Source organism: Theileria annulata, chromosome 1 (assembly GCF_000003225.4).
Source record: "Theileria annulata chromosome 1, complete sequence, *** SEQUENCING IN PROGRESS ***".
NCBI lineage: Eukaryota > Apicomplexa > Aconoidasida > Piroplasmida > Theileriidae > Theileria > Theileria annulata.
This window is the reverse complement of record NC_011129.2, coordinates 2,576,461-2,590,364: the sequence shown is the minus strand read 5'-3', so window position 1 is coordinate 2,590,364 and position 13,904 is coordinate 2,576,461. Positions and strand designations below refer to the sequence as shown.

General features: G+C 35.6%; 3 protein-coding genes across 3 annotated transcripts, besides 3 other annotated features; all 3 read right to left on the bottom strand.

Moving 5' to 3' along the window:
* Window positions 1-427: 427 nt before the first annotated feature.
* Window positions 428-7,687, bottom strand: TA18855 (SfiI-subtelomeric fragment related protein family member, putative; the record flags this gene model as incomplete). The annotated part of the gene is made up of 1 exon (XM_949612.1): window positions 428-7,687. One exon carries the CDS (start codon window positions 7,685-7,687, stop codon window positions 428-430), a length of 7,260 nt encoding a protein of 2,419 aa, XP_954705.1.
* Window positions 7,613-7,687: a sequence feature (Signal peptide predicted for TA18855 by SignalP 2.0 HMM (Signal peptide probability 0.841, signal anchor probability 0.001) with cleavage site probability 0.778 between residues 25 and 26).
* A 1,148-nt stretch (window positions 7,688-8,835) lies between these two features.
* Window positions 8,836-11,460, bottom strand: TA18860 (Theileria-specific sub-telomeric protein, SVSP family; the record flags this gene model as incomplete). Its single annotated transcript, XM_949611.1, has 1 exon — window positions 8,836-11,460. One exon carries the CDS (start codon window positions 11,458-11,460, stop codon window positions 8,836-8,838), a length of 2,625 nt encoding a protein of 874 aa, XP_954704.1.
* Window positions 11,398-11,460: a sequence feature (Signal peptide predicted for TA18860 by SignalP 2.0 HMM (Signal peptide probability 0.977, signal anchor probability 0.020) with cleavage site probability 0.594 between residues 21 and 22).
* Window positions 11,461-11,789: 329 nt separating this feature from the next.
* Window positions 11,790-13,298, bottom strand: TA18865 (Theileria-specific sub-telomeric protein, SVSP family; the record flags this gene model as incomplete). The annotated part of the gene is made up of 1 exon (XM_949610.1): window positions 11,790-13,298. The coding sequence occupies one exon, from the start codon at window positions 13,296-13,298 to the stop codon at window positions 11,790-11,792; it is 1,509 nt and encodes a 502-aa protein (XP_954703.1).
* Window positions 13,236-13,298: a sequence feature (Signal peptide predicted for TA18865 by SignalP 2.0 HMM (Signal peptide probability 0.845, signal anchor probability 0.040) with cleavage site probability 0.798 between residues 21 and 22).
* Window positions 13,299-13,904: the final 606 nt, after the last annotated feature.

The window sequence follows — 13,904 nt, the reverse complement described above, 5'->3', positions numbered from 1 at the left end:
AGCTAACTGAAGTGACTGTCTATAACAAATCTACTAACTCTATGTCAAAGTACTGAGAATTGGACCCAGAGCACTGTTGTAACACTGATTGAGTAGGTCAGTACCTATAACAGTAAGAGTAACTAAGGTACTACTCTATAGTAGCACAGTTAACTAATGAACTAATATAGTACCTAACTAGCAACTATAGTATCTAGAACTATAGGACTACCTCCAATAGAGTACTAAGAGTCATCCAAAGGAATAAAATTTGAGAAAAATATTAACGATTGTGATAGTGAATTAAAATGGTTAGTGCAATCGTAGTTATTTACTCAGTCTTAAGTATGTTAGTGATCCCAAATAATTTGAAGACTACATTTGGTAATTAGATCCAAATAGAGGATCAAATATATATGTTTGAATTTATTTGGTGAGCCTGATTATATTAATAGGGATATAAGTTGGTAGGTGATGGAGCTGGAGCTGATGTTTCCTTAGCTGGTTTTGGTTCGAATGGTAGTCTCTTACATTGATTATCAAGGTTCTTGACGTAGAATCTCTTAGAACAAAGACCTAGTGAAAATGACTTCAATGATGAGAACTTAGGATCTTCAGAGTCTTTCCAAACCTCAGAGTCTCCAAACAAGACCTTCTTGCAGTTGACTCCAGAATTGAAGTGGTAGGTAAATGAGAAGTTGGATAAGGAAACTGTATAGTCTGACGGCTTGAGAACAGCATCATTGTCTCCGAGGAATTTAAGTCTAGAGACATCTGGTCTATTAAGGGTTACATCTTTCCACTTGCTGGCATCCTCTTTGAATACTTTGAACAAATGATTATCCAGTAGGAGAGCAAGGTATCTGACACCTTCATTATCCTTAGTCATAACCATGGTACCAAAGACATCATCACTGGATTCCCAGACAGCCTTGGGGCCTTCAACCACCTTACTGAATACGTGGCTAGGCTTAGCGGTGAATGTAACAACACCATTCTGATCACTATATTCGAACTCATCACTAGACTCAGTTTTCTCTAGGTCCAGAGAGACTGTGGTAGGTTTGACAAGTTCCTTAGACTGATCTGAGGTATTCTTAACAAATAACTTGTTAGTTGGAAGATCAAGATGAAGTGACTTTAATTCACCAAATGAAGAGTCATCAGTATGTCTCCATAAAGGCATATTATCAAATGTGACCTTTAGACATTTGACACCAGAATTGAATGTGAATCTATAGAAGTAGTCGACTAATGTAACCTTGAAGTCAGATGAGCTTAGTTGAGCATCATTATCTCCAAAGAACCTAAGCAAAGAAACATCATGTCTCTTAGAAGTTAGATCTTCCCAGTCACCTTGGTCATTTCTGAATAGCTTGAACATATTATTGGTAAGTAGGACAACCAGGTAATTCTTGTCATTATTAGTTCTTACAAGCTTACTGCAGAGACCACCAGTGGATTCCCAAACTAGCTTAGGACCATGAGATACCTTGTTGAATACATGATCATCGTTAGGTTTGAATGTGAAGAAACCACTCTGATCATTGAAGGTATAATAATCTGTGGACTCAGTCTTATGAGCATCAAGGGTTACCTTGACACCAAGTTGCTTAGACTGATCTAAGGAGTTTTTAACAAAGAATTTATTTTTAAAAAGATCTAGAGAAAGTGACTTCATGGACTCAAACCTACTATCGTCACTGTGTGACCAAACAAGACGATCATCTCCTAACATAACCTTTCTACAGTTGACACCAGACTTAAACAAGAATTCATAGGATAGGTCATGTAATGAAACTGAAAAGTCAGATACAGTGAGATCAGAATCAGCATCTCCAAAGAATTTAAGCTTGGTAACATCATGCACATCAGAGGTTACATCCTTCCAGTCATTATCATCGAGTTGGAACACTTTGAACATCTTATTAGTCAGCAAGACAACAAGGAATTTCTGGTCATCAGTAGCTCTTACCAAAGAAGCATGAACATTACCAGTGGATTGAAAGACTTCTTTGGAACCCTTGACTACCTTACTGAACACATGACCTCCCTTTCCCGTGAATGTGTGAAAATTATTTTCAGTGGAGTAGTCAAACTCATTGGTACTAGCACTAGCATTTACATCAAGGGAAACCTTTACAGTAAGTTCCCTAGTCTGTTCTGAGGAGTTGGCAAAGAATTGGTTCTTAGGGAGATCTAGTGAAAATGTAGTTAATTCAGAAAACTTAGCGTCGTCATCATGTTTCCAAACATCACGACCATCATGCTTAACCTTCTTACATCTGGCATTAGTTTTGAAGGTATATCTATATGATAGGTCATGTAAGGTAACATCATAGAGAGATGAGGCAAGCTCAACATCGTTATCTCCAAAGAACTTGAGCTTCTTAACATCATGTCTAGAAGAAGTGACATCTTTCCACTCATTACCGTCTAGATGGAATAGTTTGAACAACTTATCAGTCAGTAGCATGGCAAGGAATTTCTTATCATCCACAGTCTTTGTCATTACCAAGGTACCATAGGCATCAGTAGACTGGAATACAACCTTGGTACCATCCACTACTTTACTGAACATATGGTCAGACTTAGGTGTATATGTAACTACTCCATTATGGTCAGTAAAGTCGAACTGATCGGTAGACTGATTAGCGTTAACATCAAGGGCAACCTTGAGAGTAAGTTCCTTTTTATTATTAGATGTATTCATGACACTAAATTGGTTCTTAGGAAGATCTAGTGAAAGTGACTTTAATTCTGCAAACTTAGTATCATCACTATATGTCCAAACATCAAGATCATCTAGCATGACCTTTCTACACTTAACATTAGCTTTGAATGTGTAGGTATATGAGAGATCAAGTAAGGAAACAGCATAGTCAGTCTTGGAGAGCTCAACATCATTATCACCAAGGAACTTGAGTTTATTGACATCATGTCTCTCACCAGTAACATCGTGCCAATCACCACCGTCCAAATGGAATAGTAAGAACATATTATCTTCAAGTAGGACAACGAGGAATTTAACATTATTTACCGTCTTAGTTCTTACTAGCTTACTAAATAGACCATAAGAGGATTCCCAAACCACCTTTGTTCCATCAACAACAGTGGTTAGAACAAAGCCATCCTTAGGAGCGTAAGTAACGGAGTCGGTAGTGGCAGTGTATTCGAGCTCAGCGGTGTTGGTCCTAGTCTTACTTAGGTCAAGGGTGACGTTGATAAGTACTTCCTTTGTCTGATCTAAGAAATTCTTGACACTGAATTTGTTGTTTGGAAGATCTAGAGAAAGTGACTTTAACTCAGCATATTCAGGATCGTCAGTATGTTTCCAAAGAACACGTTCATCATACTTCACGGTGTGAAATTTGACACCATCATTGAATGAGTAGGTAAATGACAGATCATGTAATGAAACTGAGTATTCAGATGCAGTGAGTTCAACATCAGAATCAGCAAGGAATTTGAGTTTAGAAACATCGCGTTTGGAAGAGGTTGTGTCGGTAAACTTATTCGAAACCTCATTGAAAAATTTGAAAGTATTATTATCCATTAGGACGGCAAGGTATTTCTGATTCCCTACAGTCTTTGTCATGAGCAAAGTTGCATAGACATTATCCCTAGAATTCCAAACAGTAGTAGTGCCTTGAGATATCTTAGCAAACACATAGCCAGGATTAGGAGTGTATGTAGCAACTCCATGATCGTATCTACGCAAACATTCATCAGTATTTTGAGTAGAGTTAACGTCAACATTAGCCTTTATAGCGACTTCCTTTGTATCATCTGAAGGACTTGTGACATAGAATCTGTTAGAAGGAAGATTGAGTGAAAATGACTTTAAGGATTGAAAACTTTTATCATCATTGTATGTCCAAACAAAATCATTACCATGCCTGACCTTTCTGCAGTTGACACCAGCCTTGAATGTGTAAGTAAAGGATAGGTTAGATAATGTTAATGTATAGTCAGTTGACTTGAGCTCAACATTGTTATCTGCATACAACTTGAGCTTAGTGACGTCATGTCTCTTAGAAGTTAGATTCTTCCAATTAGTACCGTCATGATGGTATAACTCGAATTTATTGTCAGTAAGTAGGAGAGCTAGATATCTCCCGTCATGCATAGACTTTGTCATAACCATGGTAGCAAAGACACTATTCTTGGAATCCCAAACGTGTGTGGTATCATCCGATAACTTTGTGAACAAATGATCAGGCTTAGGAGTGAATGTGACAAATCCATCCTTATCTGAATGCATGAACTCAGTGGTAGACTGAGTAGCATTAACATCTAGAGCTAGCTTGACGGTAAGTTCCTTTTTCTCATCTGAGGAATTCTTGACAAAGAACTTGTCCTTAGGAAGATCTAGTGAAAGTGATTTCAATGATGAGAACTTAGGATCGTCAGTGTGTGTCCACATTGGAACATCACTGTATGTTACCTTTTTACAATTGGCTCCAGACTTGAATGAGAAGGTATATGATAAATCATGTAAGGAAACATCATACGAAGTCTTGGCCAGTTCACTATCGTTGTCACCGAGGAACTTAAGTTTAGAGACATCACGTCTGGAAGCAGTGAGATCCTGCCACTCACCAGACACTAGATGTAATACTTTGAACAAACTATTTTCAAGTAGTAGACCTAGGAATTTCTTATCATCTACAGACTTAGTCATAGCCAAGGTACCATAGGCATCTGTAGATTCCCAAACATCCTTGGGGCCGTCAGATACCTTGTAGAATACATAACCAGGCTTAGGACTGAAAGTAACTACACCACTGTCTTCATTGAAGTTGAACTGACCAGTGCTGTGACTAGTCGTTAGGTCAAGACCAACATTGATGTTGAGTTCCTTTGACTCACCAGAGGAATTTTTTACGAGGAATCTATTAGTTGGAAGATCTAGTTGAAGTGACTTTAATTCACCAAATGAGGGGTCGTCAGTATGTCTCCAAACAACACGATTGGAGTACTTAACGGCAAGACATTTGACTCCATCTTTGAATGTGAATTTATATGATAGGTCAACGACAGTTACTAAGAAGTCAGACAACATAAGGTCAACATCATTTTCACCAAGGAATCTGAGCATCTTAACATCATGCCTCTTAGAAGTTACATCATTAAACTTGCCTTCCTCAAGTTTGAAGAGTTTGAACATATTATTGGTCATTAAGACGGCTAGGAATTTAACACTGTCCACAGTCTTGGTTCTTACCAAGGTACTGCAGACATCCAAGGATTCCCAGACAGGATCGGTACCATGAGATACCTTACTGAACATATGGCCAGGTGTAGGTGTGAATGTAACGACTCCACTCTGTTCACTGTGATGGAACTCACTGGTAGACTGACTCTTCGTGACATCAAGGGCGACCTTGACACCTACCTGCTTAGTCTGATTTGAAGAATTCTTGACAAAGAACTTGTCATTAGGAAGGTCCAGTGAAAGTGACTTCATGGACTGAAAATTTTTATCATCAGTATTCTTCCAAACAAATTCATTACCATACTTGACCTTTCTGCAGTCTACATCAGGATTGAATGAGTAGGTAAATAATAGGTCGACTAACATAACCTTGTAGTGAGAGGAAGTTAGTTCAGCATCATTCTCTCCAAGGAACTTGAGCTTAGAAACATCACGTCTAGAATCACTGAGATCTTTCCACTGACCAGACTCCTCATTGAAGAATTTGAAACTATGATTGGTAAGTAGGACAGCAAGTAACCTACCATCATGAGTGGTCTTAGTTCTTACTAAGGTACCAAAGACACCATCAGTGGATTCCCAAACAAGACTAGTTCCATGTGATACTTTGGTGAATACAAAGCCGGACCTAGGTTGGAATGTAGTATATTCAGCATGGCTGGAGTGATGGAACTGATCAGTACTCTCAGTCTTCTCTACGTCAACAGAGGCCTTGACAGTAACTTCCTTTGACTCATCAGAGGAATTCATGACACTGAATTTATTTGAAGGAAGATCAAGTGAAAGTTTCTTTAATGAGAAACTGGAGTCATCACTATGTTTCCAAAGCTCAAGATCTCCTAACAAGACCTTCTTACACTTCGAAGCATCATTGAACATGTACGTATAGGATAGGTTGACTAACATAACCTCGAAATCTGATGATGAGAGAACAGAATCATTCTCACCATAGAATTTCAGCTTAGTAACATCATGTCTCATAGAAGTGACATCTTTCCAGTTACCATCATCTAGGTGGAACAGTGAGAATGAACTATTAGTCATTAGGACGGCTAGGAATTTAACAGCCTTAGTCTTTGACATGACCAATGAACCATAGAGACAACCACTGGATTCCCAGACTACAGTGGTACCCTGAGATACCTTAGAGAATACATGGTCAGGTTTAGGTGTGAATGTAACAAGACCGTTATGTTCACTAAAGTCAAACTTATCTGTGGACTCAGTAACATTAACATCAAGGGCTACCTTAACAGAGAGTTCCTTTGATTCATCTGAGGAATTCTTGACAAATAACTTATTTGATGGAAGATCTAGGTGAAGTGACTTTAATTCACCAAATGCAGAATCATCACAGTGTTTCCAAACCTCAAGTTCTAATAGCTTGACCATTCTACATTTGACATTAGACTTGAAAGTGAAGGTATATGATAAATCAACTAAGGAAACTTCTAAGTTTGAAGACTTGAGTTCAGAACCATTCTCACCGAAGAATCTAAGTTTAGAGACATCCAACCTATCTTTGGTAAGATCATGCCATTCACCAGAATCAAGATGGAATAGTTTGAACATATGGTTATCAAGTAGGACAACGAGGAATTTCACACTATCCACAGTCTTAGTCCTAACCAAGGTACCATATACATCATCACTGGATTGACAAACAACTTTGGTGGCATCCATAACCTTGTTGAATACACGGCAAGATTTAGGTGTGTATGTGACAACACCATTCTGTTCACTATATTCAAACTCATTTGTGGACTGAGTAGCATTGAGGTCAACAGTGACCTTAGCTTTGGTGAGTTCCTTAGTTTCATCTGAGGAATTCTTGACAAAGAACTTATCTTTGGCAAGATCTAAAGCAAGTGACTTTAATGATGCAAACTTAGAATCATCGCTATGTGACCAAAGTGGAGTATCACTGTATGTGACCTTCTTACAGACGACTCCTGTGTTGAATGCGAAGGTGAATGATAGATCTACTAAATCAACTTTGTAATCAGACTTGGTGAGCTCAGCATCATTGTCACCAAGGAACTTAAGCTTAGTGACATCCTGTTTATCAGCAGTTAGGTCATCCCAAGGTTTATCCATATCAGAATTATATAATAGTACAAAGTTACCACTCTGAAGGAGTAAGGCAAGGTGTTTCGGCTTATTACCTGAACCCATGAGTACTGCCTTAAGTGCGTGATCTCCCGGTTTAGCAGACCATAGTTCAGCATTATCCATCATTACCTTACTGAATACATGACCAGCTTTAGGAGTGAATGTCCTAAATTCAGCATTCCTTAAGTACTCAAAGTCATTAGTGGACTGACTAGAGTTTACGTCAAGAGTAACATGACTGACTGAAGATGTATCTGATGACTCAGCAGAATCAGGTGTTGTAGAAGCACCTTTTACAGGCTGAGATTCTACAAAATTCCACTGATGGAAAAATGTAATATAATACAGTAAATTTAGCGATATAATCCATTTTTTCATTCAGGCTACCAATTCAAGAAAAATCTCATTCTTTGTTAAGACATATTGGGCTGGGGAATAAAATATGCTAAAATATCAAAATTAGTAAGAATTTAACAGAAAATCACTTGATCAAAATATTGAGAATAATAATTATAACTTTCCAGTCTCTTTCGATACATAACTAGTTAATAATTTACCTAAAATACATACTATAACTAATAATAATATATGTGTTTAAATAATAAGATATTTATGGTCTTAAAACTACTAATTTACTACTGATAATACTAGGATAATAATTTACTAATTATATTATTATTTATATTAAAAGATTAACTAAAAATACTCAATAAAACTGTCAATAGCGAATTACTAGCTCAGTAACTCTCACCGTAACAATTAGTAACTATTAATTAACTCTATACATATTAACACTGCCCATTGTAGCCATAAAACTATACTACCATGTTGTCTTAGCACCCTATATGTGCCTTGAATGACTAGAATGCTATCTACAATATCTAGGACCCAGTTACTTCTCATCAGTAGCACCTAGAGTTACTAAAAATTTCAGTCCAAGAAAATAACATAAGTTTTAATTTTAGAATAACTAATTTGGTACCTAAATGTTTGCAAAAGATTACAAACTGCCAATCGGACACATCTAATACTAATGTTAGTCACAACCTTTAGATTCTAATAATCATAATTCACTAGTGCCTAACAAAATTCATATCCGATGTCCAAGATCACTTGAATGAATTGGAATTTATTACCAATGTAGTTATACACTAGTCAATATACACTTGTATATGTATGTATGTATATTCAGATGTTATGATTTAGAATTGATACAGATTTATGGTAGTTTAATTTCTTAATTTGGAATTCGGCTTTGTCGTATATAAACTCAGTATTCTTATTAACAATGAATTTGTTTATAAGTTTGAATTTTTGGATCAATATCATCTTAGAATGAGTGATTTCTTAACACTAAGCTATTATGAATCTGTTTCAACTCAATAAACCCATTTAAGTAAGCTAACTAAGTAAACTATTAACATATATTTATTTTGTGATATGATATTAAAATGTTAACGTTATCTTTGGAGTCCTTAGTCTTGAAAATACTTAACTATGTGATTAAGTGTAATTTCTTAACTTAATTATTTTTTTTGTCTTCTAAGATTATCCGAAAAGGGATGATATTCAGTACCTCTTTTTGAATATTTGTAAACATGATCATTAAATAATATATAAAAATAATATTTGAGGTTAATATAAAAATGTATGGGATAATTATCAGTATCATCCGTTTTTTCCCAAACTAATTGGTTTCTATACATGATTTTAGTACACCTTACACCTGCCTTAAATATATATTTAAAAGAACCTCTATCACCAATATCATTGGTATAATGTTCACTGGTTAGAAACATATCATTTCCGTAAGCATCTTTTGTGAATATGTAAATCAAGTGTAAAAATTTGTGATTAAAAACACTCCAGACACCTTTTCTGTAGTTACATACATACATCCCTAGATCATTTTTTAATAGAAAGTGATGTCGTACTCTGTTGTAAATAAGTGATGAAGTTTTTCTATTTCTTGATATATGCTTATATACAACCTCACCATCACAATGTAGTTCTTCAAGTGTTGGAGTGAATGTATATTTGACAGCATCGTCATTGTCACGTAAAATTTCATAATCACCTTCAGTCATTGGAACTAAGTTACCTTCCTCATTCATCTTCATAAGAGTTATTATTTTACACCTTTTAACATCTTTAGGTGGTTCTTTATCTTCATCATCATCTTTAGGTTCCTCAGGTTCATCTCCACCACCTTCAGGTTTATCTGGTGGTTGATCTCCATCTCCAGGTCCAGGAGGTTCTGGAGGTTCTTCATCTTCATCTGATCCAATTTCTACTGGAATAGTTTCTGGATGTAACTCAGATGGTTCGGTAGTAGGTGTTTGTTGAGTTTGAGTATGTTTTTGCGGAGTTTCAGTATGTTCTTGAGTATGTTCTTGAGTAGGTTCTGTAGATTCTTCAGTTTGAGTAGGTTCTTTAGTCTGTTCATCTTGAGAGTCTTCAGTTTGAGTAGTTGGTTTAGGTGTTTGTGCTTTTGATGATTCAGTATGAGGTGTTGATGGTCTAATATATTTATGACTTAGATTTTGTAGTAGAACTGAAGGATCTCTTAATGGACCAGGAGCTGGACCTAAGATACCAGGTCCAAGATTTGAAGGTTGACTTAATGGTGCAGTAAGTCTAGGTTGATATTGGGATACTATATGAGTGGGAGGTTTAGGTGGATGAGTAGGCTGAGTAATTTGACTGGGTTGACTAGGTTGAGGATGTTGTACAGCTTGAGGTTTAGGGGGTCCTTGACTAGGTTGTGGTCCATATCCTGGATAATATTGTGGATACGCAGGTCCTGGCTGTGGAGGTTGAGTAGGTGGTCCAGTATAATATGGTTGTGGCTGTTGTGGATGTTGAGTAGGTCCTTGAGGAGGTGGTTGAGGTTCATAAGGTTGTTGAAGTTGATATCCGGGATACTGAGGTTGACTAGTTTGTGGTGGTAGAGGTGGAGGTATAGCTACATGTACAGGTTGAGTAGGTCCTTGAGATGGTGGTTGAGGAATTGGAATTGGTGGTAGAGGTTGCTGTGGTTGTTGCATTGGTGGTTGTGGTGGTTGATATTGTGGTTCATAAGGTTGTGGCGGAGGCGGTTGATAAGGTCCATAAGGATGACTAGGTTGATACTGAGGTGGAGGATATTGTGGACCAGGTTGTTGTTGAGGCTGTTGTTGATATGCATGATGTTGTGTCCCAGTATAATATGGTTGTGGTTGATATGGTTCTGGTCCAGGATAATATGGTTGCTGAGGTTGATATCCTAGCTGTGGTTGAATAGGTTGATGAGGTGGAGGATATTGAGGTCCAGGATAATATTCTGGATACTGCTGTGCAGGATAAGGTTGTTGTGGTAGATAAGGTTGATATGGAGAATATCCTGGTTCATAACCGGGTGGTTGATGAGGCTGATGTGGTAGAGGTGGTTGTGGTAGTGGATACTGTTGTACAGGTACGGATACAGGTGGAGGTGGAAATAATTGATAAGGTTGATATCCTGGTTGAGGTGGTTGATAACCTGAATGATAATATCCCTGAGGAGCTGTAGGTTGGTATCCTTGAGGTGGATCATAACCTGTATAACCTGAATACTGTGGCTGTGGATACTGTTGATATGGTTCAGGATAATATTGCTGAGGTTGATAACCTGGATACTGTGGTTGAGTTGGTTGAGGACCATAATGTCCATACTGATGTGTAGGTGGTTCTGGTCCATATCCAGAATAATAGTGTTGATAAGGTGGTTGTGATATAGGTTGAATTGGTTGATATTCTTGAGGTTGAGGTGGTAGATAATACTGAGGTTGACTTGGTTGTTCTTGTTTAGCTTGGGGTGGTATATATTCCAGATGAGTAATTGGAACTAGATTTATTCCTCCATCTTTTCTAGGTCTAGATCCTAATAAATAATGTTTTTCATCCTGAGGAGTGGGTTGTTGTGGTTGTGGGTATGGTTCTGTTCTTGGATCCTTAACAGGTTGATGACAAGATTGTTCAGTAGTTTCAGTTACCTGATTATTATCATTGTCACAGCTGGATGTAGGCTCTGTGTGTAGATTATCTGGTTTATCTGTAGTTTTATCAGAACATCCAGAGTATCCTATTAATAGGAAAATTAATACGTGAATTATTAAGCGGTAACTTTTCATTATATTAATTATGTATATTCAATGGGGGATCTGAAAATATATCAATATCATATAATTATTATATAATTATAAATGTAACTGATGTTTAATCATCTTGAGTATAAATGAACAAATGTATACAAAATAGTTTAGTAAAAAATTAAACACAAATTTAATATATTGAATTAAGATCTGTTTTATGATTTGAGAAATTATAACAGAATCAGTTTTAAATTTATACCAACTGTTTATTTGGAACAATGTAAATGTTAGATTGAAATATTAGATTATAATATTTGATTATAATATTTTAGTATTTAGGTATATTGTCGATTAGAGAATTCACTTATCTAGGATCCCTTTGTTCTATTACTTCTAATATGTTTTAAATAAAACATTCCATTTATTCTTTCATATAAAGAAACATATCCTTTGAAATAAATCATAAATGATATTTTAAGACTATAACATATTGTCATTGGATAACCTCTCTTAATCCTTTTATCCCAAACTAGTTCATTATAATATTCAATTCTGGTACATTTTAATGAATCAACATTATATTTAAATGATCCAGTTGAAGTTATATCAATATTGCAGTGTTCTGGAGTCAGTTCAATGTAATTCCCTTGATCATCTTGTGTGAATATTTTTATATAGTCTGGAATTTTTCTAGTTTTTACTAACCATCTGTCATCTAAGTATCTGATGAAAAGAAAATCCTTTCTTAATTGCATAATGAACCTTCCCATAAATTTACTGTATTTTAATGATACAGGATATTCAGTTCCAATATCATGAGTATAAACTATCTCACCGTCACAATAGATTATTTCTAGATTAGTTTTGAATGAATATTTAATCGTAGTCTTTACCTCGTAATCTATGTCAAAATCAAGATTATCCATTTCGACAAAATTACCCATTTCATCTTTCTTAATAAAAGTAATTTGTTTACATATTTTAGTGCTTTCAGATTTTTTCCTAATAGTATCAGCTTGTTTATAATATCCTGGTTTATGATATATTGGTTTCATATGTTTCATAGGTTCTAGTTCCTGTTCTGGTTTAACTATAGTTTCAGTTATTTTACCATGACGTGGAGTTGGTCTATTATGTTTATAACTATGATGTGGGTGTTTTGGTTCATTAGGCTTTATTGTTTCAGTACTTTCATCTTCAGTTAATAATGATTCTGGTTGACTAACAACTGGTTCATAGTCTTTTTCAAATATACCTTGAACTCCAGATTCATTAGTTTCTACAGTAGTTTCTGTTACCTCAAAATTATCTTCTTCTGGAGATTCAGATTCAGATTCAGATTCTAGTAATGGCTCCAGTTGAGTATCCTTAGGCTGTGGTTCTGGTACATATGATTGTGTAGGTTGTATATGTGGTATTGGTTCTGGTTGTTGATACTGTTGTGGTTCAGGATAATATGGTTGAGTGTGATATCCTGAATACTGTGGTTGATATTGTGGTATATACTGTTGATACTGAGGTGTAGATTGTATTTGTTGATATCCTGGTCCATACTGTTGATAAGGTCCAGGAGATTCTGATTCAGTAAGAGGTTCTGTAGGTTCTGGTGTGGCTGGTATATATTCCAGATGAGTAATTGGAACTAATCTGAATTTTCCATCTTTACCAGGATGAGGTTCTATTAAATAATATTTTCCATCCTGTGGAGTAGGTTGATCTTGAATGAAATCTATGATATCATATATGTTACTAGAGGCATTTTCATCTGCGTTATCATCTAGTTTATCATCTAGTTTAGCATCTGGTTTATCAGAGCAGTGTGTGTAAGAAATTAATACAATTATTAATCCATATGTGTATATTACACATCTTTGCATTGAGTAATTACTATAGGCTTGATCCATGGGGGATCTGGAAATTAAGAGTTTACAGATTTAACCGGATTAATAGATAATATTTAATTAATTTTCATTATATTAATGTTAATATAAATATCCAAAATTAGATACCAGTTTGTTAGTATCAAATACCAGTGATCTGTATAAGAGTTGTATAGGTGGTTGAAAGGATGAGTAGGAAGGTCTTGTATTTAGGTATAAAGTCTATGAAGGTCATATGAAGAATATAGATGAGAAGTTAAAGAAACCGTAGTGTAGTATCTATATGGACATAGGTGGGTTGGAACAAATTATTATAGCCAATAATACTAATCACAAACTAATCCCTTAAATAAGTGATCACTAAATTAAAAATTGGTTAATATATATTAAATCTAATATTAGAAACTAATACAATGATTCATAATTGAGTATAGTTAGATATGACTTTTATGGTATATTAATTTAGATGATCAGTTGGTATAATAACGGTAACACAGGATTGACAGATACTATTGGCAAATGTGGAAATAACTTAGCGTGGCACAGAACCAGATTAAAACATAAGTATCTATATAAGTATAATCTGGTTTATAAATGTATGTT